The following is an 11115-nucleotide window of genomic DNA, read 5'->3' on the forward strand; positions in this document are numbered from 1 at the left end:
CATCTCTTACACTACAATAAAAAAGAAAGGTAACTTTGTTTCCAAGGCAACACAAAGTTCAAGGAGGATTAGATAGATTATACTAACATCGTTCATTAATAAAAACTAGTTTATTGAGGGAGATCAATTAGGCCTCTCATAACAACTTAAGTGATTAACATTTAATGTGTCACAATGACTTAAAAACCTACACAATGCACACATTATAATCCTTAATCTTGATTCTTGATCACCAAGCCCCCCCCTCCTCCCCCCCATGTGTTTCTCTCTATCTTAGCTTTTGTTCCAAGGCAGCACAAAGTGCAAGGAAGATTAGATACATAGATACTAACGTTGTTCATTAATGCAAAATGGTTACTGAGGGAGATTAAGTAGGGCTCTCATAACAACCTAAGTGACCATGCCAATGAGGCATAGCCCAATTGGTAAAGGTTGGTGTGTGAGTTTCTTTCGATCGAAGGCTCGAATCCTCCTAGTTGCTATGCATGGCTCGACAACTTTCAGTGAGAATTTGGCAAATAATAAATTTAGTCAATTGGCTTACATTTTTAAAATAAAACTTAAGCGACGAACATTTGATGTGTCGAAAGGACTCAAAAACCAACACAATGTACACATTATAATCTTGGATCACATAGTTCTCTCTCTCTCTCTCTCTCTCTATGTCAATCAATGGTAAGCTTTTTATTTTATTAACTCACTAACTTAGGTTCAAATATCTCTTGTAACATTTCTTACTAAATAATTGTACGGAATGTAAAAGTTGAACCCGAAACCTTTGCTCACAATCTCGATCGACTTAACCGAGAGACACCCGTTTGGGATGTGTGTGTAAGCGTGTGTGTGTGTCTATTGGTGTGCAATCATCCTAACTGAGTTGCTCTCTCCCATAGCTAGACCGATTTGCCCAAAAGCACAGGGAAGCGAAGCATGCAGGCACAGCGCCTAACAATGGAAGTTGCGTGTAATCTCTCCGGCTTCGACAGAAACATCTCCGCCATCAGCACGGAGTCCTGACTCTGATAGCCCCTGGATCGCAAGCAGCAGCCCCCAGGGCCTTCCCCGTCCTAGGTTTCCCCCTCAGCAGGTAACCCGCACACTGCCCGAGCAAGCTCATCTCCTCCTAGGGTTGTCGGTGCGCCAGTTCGAAGCCCTCCGCCTCCCCCCGCCATGCCTGGTGCTCCCGCCGCCATTGCCTCGAATGGCTCAGAGCCTTCTACGGCAGCCTCACGCCTGGCCAGATCTGTAAGCTCCACTCCGAATGCACGCGGCATGTCTTTGTTGACGTCGATGTGCACACGGGGGCTTTCCGTGCTCATCCCTTCTGTGGGTGGAGGCATTGCCAAGAAGGCCAGAAGCGCATTGCCCTTCGCAATATCTTGCCCGCACCAACACCTCTGCCGCAGGTCAGCTCTTCTGATGAGGTAAAACCTGGAGCTTTGTCATCCTGGTGCAATGTCCCACTGTATATAAAGATAGACCCCTTTGATCCTCTTGCATTTGTGCCTGTCATGTTTCCTTTGAATACTATTGGTCACATGCTGAAATTGATCCTAGTCTTACCCTTGCACAGCCACGAGCTTATACTCCATTACCTTACGGAGGATTGATCTGATTCATGCTGTCAGGGCTTGATGCTTTTTGAGTTAGCCAATCCTCTTAGCAACAGAGTTTAACTAAGTAGAAGACACCCCTCATCCTTTTCCATGGTACCATGCTGCTATACAGCTATTTAGTCTGAACCCTGACACTCTAAAGGCATCCAGGACGGGGTTACTTGGAAGAACGTGATACATGGAAGTTTTCTTCTTTGATAGGTTAACCATGTTTGGCACAGGATTATGTACAGAAGCTAACTGTCGAAGTTGTAAGGGACTCCTCTGAAGGTTTGGAATTCCACCCAAGGGCATTATTAAGGCACTGATTAATTATGCAGTGTTTGGAATTCCACCCAAGGGCATTAAAGTAATGAAAGATTTTTACACCAAGCATCCATGGGGGAAGTGCTTCAACACCGAGGCAAACAGAGGCTATTGAATACTGCACTGAACATAAGTTTTTCCTACAAGACAGTACATGAATGCTATGCAAACAAGACCAGAAACATTACTACAGGTGAAATGTGCTTACGTACAAACTGAAGTGCAAGCATTCCCACTGATTGTACATGCAGCGGATGGGTGCTGGTTTCTCATGCTCCTGAGCAGAAAAGAGAGCAAACTACAAAGGACCAGTATCACTGGACGCAACAAGGCCCCTTAAAAGTTACTGCTGAGGCATGTAGAAAGCATTTCAGCTATAAGAAAATGCAGGGCAAAAAGAGGAACACTTCTGAAATCAGCAATGACAATCTTTTTACTATGGATGCATTTTCTATTGTAGAAGGAGAATTCTATTACAAATGTAAAGGCTATACTCTGGTTAAACTCAGCATTGCTCAAGCTGGGGCAGCAGCACGCAAGCGCTCAAGAAAGAAGGTTCAAGCTGATGAAGCTGAGAAAAACAACTTACCTCCAGTTAATGCAGCCGCAGTAGGAGACCAAGTCAGTAAATCTTTGGATACTTTGGATTATGCTTTAGAGACTTGGGCTTGTACTGAAGAGTGGGATACATTCATTGACTTGGGATTTGAAGGCCTGGACTCATCTACCACGTTTAGATACGATGAATTAGAAGCATGGATGTGTGAAGTGCTTTCAGGAACTGCGACTTGTGCTGCTGATTTTGGGAAAGCTGTGCTTTGAATAACGGGACACCTTGTGGATTGTACAAAGTAGGTGTCATGCTTGGAATAATGGGACATCTTGTGGGTTGTAGAACGTTGTGGCCTCATCCTGAGCCCTGCTCAAGGATTTCAGATTGGATCCATGAGGCCAATCAAGCATGTAAATAAACGTGCTGGGTGTCATTCCTGGCCAACACCCCACCTTGATTGCATATACCTTTTGTAACATCACCCATATGATTTGAGATGAGGTCATTCAAATGATGATACTTGATTTTGTTATTAAAACATACAAAAGATGCCTCTTGGTACACAATCAAAGCTCCCTTACGCAGCTCCAATGGATTTCTAGTATACCACCATTAACTCCCACCTCTAGTAAATCCATGGCTTGCTTCGTGGATCTCGAGGACTTTAACAACTTTTTTTTAATAGATATGTTGCATCACATTGTTAATCTTATGACAAACGAAAATTGGATTCCAATAACATCCCCTTATGTTTCTAGTGTCAAGATTGTGGGAGAGAAGGAAGGAGTCTCACTTGTAGCTTTCTTGCTTGCATAATGGGGGAATACACACAAGGGTGGAGGCTGAAAACAGTTTTCCTCTTCTTAGTTGTGTAAGCCAAAAGAACTCTAATACAAAGAAATAGAAGAACCCTATATATGGGTCTCAAACCAAACTCAACTAACTAAGGTGGCATACTAACTGAGCCACGAACTAGAGTAGATAAGGATAGCTATCATGTAGCTATTATTCATGGGCGGTGTACCAACCGCGTCTGCAACTGACAAGTCGGTGACATAAATACACAACGGTCACCCTGGCGTATCACGAGTGGAGCTCGATATCTCAACACTCCCCCTCGAGCTCAATCCCAATTCCTGCATACCAAGCAGGTCTCTGAACTTGCGCAGCTTCTCTACGCCCAATGCCTTCGTAAATATGTCAGCTACCTGATCCTCTGTGCTGACATAAACTAGATCAATAAGACCTAGTAAAACCCTCTCTTGCACATAGTGATAATGCATCTCAATGTGCTTTGTTCTAGCATGATAGACTGGGTTATTTGCCAAGTGTATACTACTCATGTTGTCACAATAAATGACAACTGGCCCATCTGTAGGCTGATGCATATCATAAAGTAGCTTATGCAACCAAGCTATCTCACATGCAGCCATTGCTGCACCCGTGTACTCAGCCTCTGTGCTCGACAAGGCAACTGTAGGCTGTTTCTTGCTGCTCCAAGTGACCGCAGCACTCCCAAAAGAGAACACATATCCACTAGTAGATCGCCTATCAGAAATACTACCAGCCCAATCAGCATCAGTGTATCCATGCAACTGTATCTGAACCCCAGTCTCATAAAATAGTCCATACTGCAGTGTGGACTTCACATACCTGAGTATGCGTCTAGCCGCATCTAAATGTGGTTTCCTTGGAGCCTGCATAAACTGACTTACCAATCCAACAACATAGCTCATATCTGGCCTGGTAATAGTCATATAAATCAAACTTCCTACTATGCGTCTGTACATAGTAGGGTCTTCTAGAAGCTCACTTGCATCTGTACTCAGCTTCACATTCTGCTCCAAAGGAACTGAAATAGGCTTACAGCCCGTCATCCCATATTTGGACAGCATGTCCAATCCATATTGCCTCTGCAAGAGCTGTATCCCACTTAGTGATCTAATCACCTCAATGCCCAAGAAATAATGCAGCTCTCTCAAATCTTTCATCTCAAACTTCTACTTCAATAGCATTTTCACATGAAAGATATCTTTATCACTGTCACCTGTCATAATCAAATCAACATAAATGACAAGTAGCATAATACATTTCTCTGTTTTTCTCACATAAAGTGAGAAATTTGCCTTGGAAATTTGAAAGCCAATAGTAACAAGATACTGTCCTATCTTGTCGGACCATGCTCTAGGTGCTTGCTTCAAGCCATACAAGGCTTTTTTCAACTTGCAAACAAACTTAGCATGAACATCATGCACATAACCTAGTGGTTGCTCCATATAGATCTATTTTTGCAAATCACCATGCAAGAAGGCATTCTTTACATCCATCTGATATAAAGACCATCCCTTTGATGCAGCCATAGCAATGACTGCTCTTACGGTTGCCATTCTTGCAACCGGACTGAATGTTTCTTCATAGTCAATGTCATATGTTTGTATATACCCCTTGACTACTAATCTTGCCTTGTATCTGTTCACAGAACCATCTGCATTGTGCTTCACCTTATAAACCCACTTACAGTCAATTGCATTTTTACCTTTAGGCAAAGGTACCAATTTCCATGTAGCATTTGGTTCCAAGGCATCCATTTCTTCATCCATGGCTTTCTCCCATTTTTCTTCTTCCATGGCTTGCTCAAAAGAAGTGGGTTCTGGTTCCTGTATCACTTTGACCATATATGCATAGTGGATGGTTGTAAATCCATCATATTTCAGCCTATCCACAGGATGCCTAGCTTTGGTAGACCTACGCAAATTAGGCTCACTTTCAGGTGCTCTCAAAACATCCCTGGTCTTCCTTACTCCAGGTGTAACAATAGAGAGGATACCCAACTCATCATCAATGCTCTGTTCTGAGCCACTGGATTCACCATCCACATAAGAGTAACCTGCATTCACATCAAACATGGGCTGATCAACCTTCTCTTTTCCTTTTCGTGATACCTGCATACCACTATCTGCATTGCTTTGAGAAGATTCTCCTGATCTCAATCTGCTTGTCCATGGCGAAGAATGTGAACCACTGCTAGAAGACGCTCCAGGTCCACTAATATTTTGTGACTGCTGTTGTGAATTCTGTGCAGTATTATCATTTTGTGCATCTACATCATCAATCACATTTACTGGTTTATACCAGCTACTTATCTCATCAAAAACATCTCTGCTCACTGTAAACTTACGAGTAGAAGGGTTATAGCATCTATGCCCTTTTTGCTGCAGAGAGTAACCAATAAAGATGCACTTCTCAGCTTTTGGATCCAACTTGGATCTCAACTCATCTGGCACATGTACATAGGCAATGCAACAAAAAATTTTCAAATGAAAAATATCTGGTTTTCTATCAGTATACCTCTCCTCTGGAGTCATTCCATGTATTGCTGCAGTGGGAGTCCTGTTCATTATGTAGACTGTTGTAGCAACTGCTTCAGCCCAAAAAAAATTTGGCAAGTCTTTTTTATTGAGCATGGCACGAGATACCTCTCCAATATGCTTGTTTTTTCTTTCTGCAATTCCATTTTGTTGTGGGGTATGACTGCATGAATATTGCTGCTTTATGCCATGCTTCTGCAAGAACCTTGCAAACTCATTTGAGAGGTACTCTCCCCCTCCATCTGACCTTAGGCATTTTATCTGCAAGCCTGTTTCTTTTTCAACCATAGCTTTAAGAGTTTTGAAATGCCCAAAAATTTCACTTTTCTTTTTCATAAAATACACCTAAACTTTTCTGCTATAGTCATCAATAAAAGTGACAAAATAATGACAGCCTCAAAGAGATGCAGCTTTAGTAGTCCACACATTAGAGTGGATTAATTCCAATGGTTTCTCACTCTTGAACATGTCTAGGAAATAGTTTCCTTGCCTATTTTCCAAACTGACAAGCTTCACATACCTTATGCATTTCTGCAACCTTGAATTTGGGCAATCCTGCAACAATATTTTGGGCCTGCATTGATTTAAGTCGCTGTACATTAACATGACCAATGCGTTTATGCCAGATATCAATATCTGCAACTACACCAGTCCCATGTGCAAACATTGCTGCACTCAATTCAGACATTTCTGCATCCAATGTAAACATTCTGCCATTCTTATTTCCTTTTGCTATCAAGCAACCTTTATTTTTCATATCCTCAACAAAGCATCCATGAGGATTAAATCTGACCTGTAAGCCCTGCTCAACCATTTGAGCAACAGAAAGCAGATTCTTGGTGATATTCGGGACATGAAATACATCGGACATGTATTTCTTTTTCCCATCCTGCATAGACAAATGAATTTTTTCAATCTGCACAATCGGATGTGCAGTATCATCACCAGTCTCCACAAATCCTGGTTTTTTCATTTTCCTTGTATCCTCCATCCATTCTGCATGACCTGTCATGTGGTTTGATGCACCTGAGTCAACATACCATACATCGTTGCTTTCTTCTACACTTGTCACAGAATTGTTCATGTGCTGCACCATAAACAGATGCTCATTTTTGTCATCACCCTGTCTACTAGAGGATGCATAATTTCCTTGCAGTTTTCCATTCATGATGTCATTCTGCTTTTTATAGCAGTCTTTAGCCATATGACCCATTTTACCACAGTAATAGCATTCAACATTGCTATTTGCATTTTGGCCTCTTTGCCATCCACCACGACCTCTTTGGCTCCCCCTACCTCTAGAGTTACCACGTCCTCCTCCATAGGACTGATTTTCTTGAGTTTGCTGCATATTCTGATTTCTACCACGGCCTCCAAATCGGCCTCCTCTACCTCTTCCTCTACCTCTTCCAGCATTTGAGTAGAAGACAGCTTCTTTTGAAGTTCCTCCTGAAGAAGATGCACCACCATTTCTCTGTTCCTCAGAAATTAGAAGAGCAATCAACTCCTCAAAATCAGGAAATCTTTCATGAACTGAAATGGATGTCCGAAACTGTGCATAATCCTTTCCTAGACCATTCAAGGTCACGGAAACTAAATCATCATCTTCCACTGGCGACCCAATGGAAGCAAGTGCATCTGCAATCTTCTTCACCTTCATATGGTAGTCATTGATGCTCATATTTTCTCTTTGCACATTGTGCAACTCTTGCTTGAGCTGCATTTTCCTGGCTTGCGTATTTGTGCTATACATCTTTGACAGAGTATCCCATGCCTCCTTTGGCGTACTTGTATCTTGAATATGCACAATCATAGAGTCTGAAATGCTGATAGACAGCCAGTACATAACTTTCCTGGCTCTCTCATGCCATGCTTTGAATGCCTGCATTTACTGTTGGTTGGGAACATCAGGAAGAACTGGTTCTTCCTCATTTCTTGCAACAAATTCCCAATATCCTTTTCCCATAAGGAAATTCGTCATTCTAAACTTCCATGCTTGGAAGTTGTTCTTGTCAAGCTTTTCAGTTACAATCTTTGAAAGAGAATCAGACGCCATTACAGAACACTGCGAATAATTCTGTCACTGCAAAAACTCAGCTTTACCCTCACAAGGGCAAATCTACAAAACTGGCGAAAGTGGTATTTGACCACACAGTCACTTCCTAGTGACGATTTTGCATAAACAGGAACCAAGGATGATTCTGAAACTCCCAATGTCTCTGCGCACAAGCATACGAGGCAATTTCTACAATAACTTTTCACCGACCTGTAGAACAGTGGTCGCACAGCATAAAACAGGGCATTTTCATGAGTGCGTGCAGAAAACTTCCGCCTCCAAAACAGGCCCCGAAATGGCCTTAAATAAAAAAAACAGGGTCGCCGAGGGCTAAAGCCCTCGCATGCAGCATATACTGCCCTCTTGCTTCACCGCGAAGGACGTCTCAACCTGAGACAATGCACTCCTGCAATTTTCGGCTGTGCTACCTACAGAGATCTGCTCCCAAAACAGAAAATGAAAGCAACACTGCTCCTCTTACCAGACCACCGCGAGCTTGGCTTGCTTTCTTGAGCTCCTTACCACGAACAAGGCTCTGATACCATGTCAAGATTGTGGGAGAGAAGGAAGGAGTCTCACTTGTAGCTTTCTTGCTTGCACAATGGGGGGATACACACAAGGGTGGAGGCTGAAAACAGTTTTCCTCTTCTTAGTTGTGTAAGCCAAAAGAACTCTAATACAAAGAAATAGAAGAACCCTATATATGGGTCTCAAACCAAACTCAACTAACTAAGGTGGCATACTAACTGAGCCACGAACTAGAGTAGATAAGGATAGCTATCATGTAGCTATTATTCATGGGCGGTGTACCAACCGCGTCTGCAACTGACAAGTCGGTGACATAAATACACAACGGTCACCCTGGCGTATCACGAGTGGAGCTCGATATCTCAACATCTAGGGATTTTATTTTTGAACCATAATGTTAGGTTCAAAGCTCTTAATCATTAGTGACTAATTCCTTGTGGAAGACCCAAGGAGCCGTCCAAGGAGTACGAACTTGAGGATGCAAGATCACTTTTTTTGAACATAGAACACTTCTATTTAGTCTTGGCATAATTTTAGAAATTTGCCCTTCAAAGTAAAGGATCTCTTTTATGATCCATAAACCATTTCCTATAACTTAAATCTTCCAGTTCATTTAGAATTTTACCATGCATGGAAAGTATATTTTTAACAAAGCAAATGTTAGGATTTTCTATCAAGCCCTATCATAATTTTAGAAATTTATCTATTACTTGTTATTCACAATAAGCAAAGTGCTTTTTCTTTTCCCGCAAAAATCTCTTTTACAATCCACAAACCATTCCCTATAACTTAAATCTTGAAGCTCATTAATATTTTTATCAAGTGCGAAATATATTTTTAACAAACATTTTGCTACTTCTAATTCAATAGGCTAGCAAAAACACAATTATCATTATTTTCATTATTGATTGCCGTAACTAAGATTATTTCTTGTTATCTCTATAGCCATAACCATTGTCACAAAGCTGAAATTTTTTTAAACAAGTAGGTCGTTTTTGCAAATGACAATTTGTAGATTATAGACAAAAATTTCTAATGAAAAGTATGATTATTTCCTCAAATACTTTCCTTTCATTATATCATAGTAACTACATTGGATATTCTAGGTTGTATTTGTTTGAGCTTAATCGACTTAATAACCTAGTTAGTCTTATTTAAATTTCCTAGGGGAATTTGGGGAGAGTTTTCCTTGCTCTTGGTCCTCACCAAGATGTTTTATCAAGGGTGAATCACAACCTTTCTCGCAAGCACTTCTAAAGAAAATGTTTTATTGCCAAATGAAGGCACCACATTACAACATATGAACCTTAAAATAAGAGAGTATATTTACATTCTTTTTTCTGTAAGGCTTTACAGACTTTGCAGAGATTCAAACAACATAAAGGCTTGCTCGTCCCTTGATATAAATGGTAGGGTACTAAAACAAATCTGAATATTCTAATTAAGATGTATAACTCTTGATAGAAATTTGGGGAACATGATGACTTGCTTATGGCCTATTATATGTTTTAAGATACATCATGCAACAAACTTAAATTTCCTTGAGGAAGGACTTTATTTATTAAGAAAAATTGTACATCACAATGACTTCCTCATGGCCTCATATAAATCAAAAGAAGCACATCAAAGTTAACTTCATTTTCCAAATAAAAAGGCTTACTATTTATAGAAACTCAAACAACATAATTACGTGCTCATGGCTCCATATAAATGATAATTATTTCAATTCAATCTTAGTTTTCTAAACAAAAAGCTAGTATCTTTATGAACAATTTTGAAACATAAATATTGCTCATGGACCCATCATATATCTTAAGGAAATTAATTAAGAAAACTTTAATTCGAGCAAGTCAGAGCTTATTAATTGTAAATGAAAATGGGTTAGTCTCTTGCTCATTGGCCCAATCCAGATGATTATGGATATACCAAAACATACTAACATTTAAAGTCTAGAAAAATGAGTGATATAAACAAAAAATTCATTAATGAAACCCCTAAGGCTCATTGAGGTCCCTAACAAATGAACCAAAAAAATTGACTAGAGATGAGAAATATGCACATAAAGAGATGAGATAAGAAAAGAAGGGTTAGAAAGAAAAAGAATAGATCTCCATGTTGCATATGGAGACCCATAATATGTCTTCCCTTTGCAATGTCCTCATTAGTCAACACACTTCAATAAACAATGTGTATACATAGTTCACTTCAGTAAAATGTTGCACCTTTTAGAATTAAGGTAAGTGATGTGCGAGAAACATTGGATAAGACATTTCATTAATGAAATACGAAAATTTATCACATTAGCATATTTGCACATTGTTAAATGAGTGTACTTAATAAAAATTTAACTTCCAACATTAAAATACAAAAGGACTTGCTTATTTTAAATCGGGACATCGAATGTTGCTCAAGACTGTCAAACTTAATAGTTTAGATGCATTTTTCTTGAGAAATTAGTCACTCTACAATTTTACATCACATTAATTCAACGTTTGGAGTGCAATAGACCTTACACATAAGAAATAGGGCAAAAATGCTGCATATACACTTCACTTCAATAAAACAATGTGCCTTTTAGAAATAAGGTACTTAAGTGATGTCCAACAAAGACAAGACATTTTGTTAATGAAATACAAAAACTTGTCACATTAACATATTTGTGCATTGTTAAACGTGTGTACTTAGTAA

General features: G+C 40.0%; 1 protein-coding gene across 2 annotated transcripts; it reads left to right on the forward strand.

Annotated features, from left to right (window-relative positions):
* The first annotated feature begins 519 nt into the window (after positions 1 to 519).
* LOC148021830 (uncharacterized) lies at positions 520 to 3168 on the forward strand. 2 transcript variants are annotated; one of them, XM_087697348.1, is made up of 2 exons: positions 520 to 1424; positions 1574 to 3168. In XM_087697348.1, the coding sequence occupies exons 1-2, from the start codon at positions 1171 to 1173 to the stop codon at positions 1608 to 1610; spliced, it is 291 nt and encodes a 96-aa protein (XP_087553474.1). In that variant the 5' UTR covers positions 520 to 1170; the 3' UTR covers positions 1611 to 3168. The 2 variants fall into 2 exon arrangements, with proteins under 2 accessions (XP_087553474.1, XP_087553473.1); XM_087697347.1 differs by having other exon boundaries at positions 597 to 1424; positions 1574 to 3167.
* The last annotated feature ends 7947 nt before the right edge of the window (positions 3169 to 11115 follow it).

The sequence above is a fragment of the Lygodium microphyllum genome, chromosome 17, assembly GCF_053477565.2.
Source record: "Lygodium microphyllum isolate KBCC chromosome 17, Lygodium_microphyllum_v1.1.10, whole genome shotgun sequence".
NCBI classification, from domain to species: domain Eukaryota; kingdom Viridiplantae; phylum Streptophyta; class Polypodiopsida; order Schizaeales; family Lygodiaceae; genus Lygodium; species Lygodium microphyllum.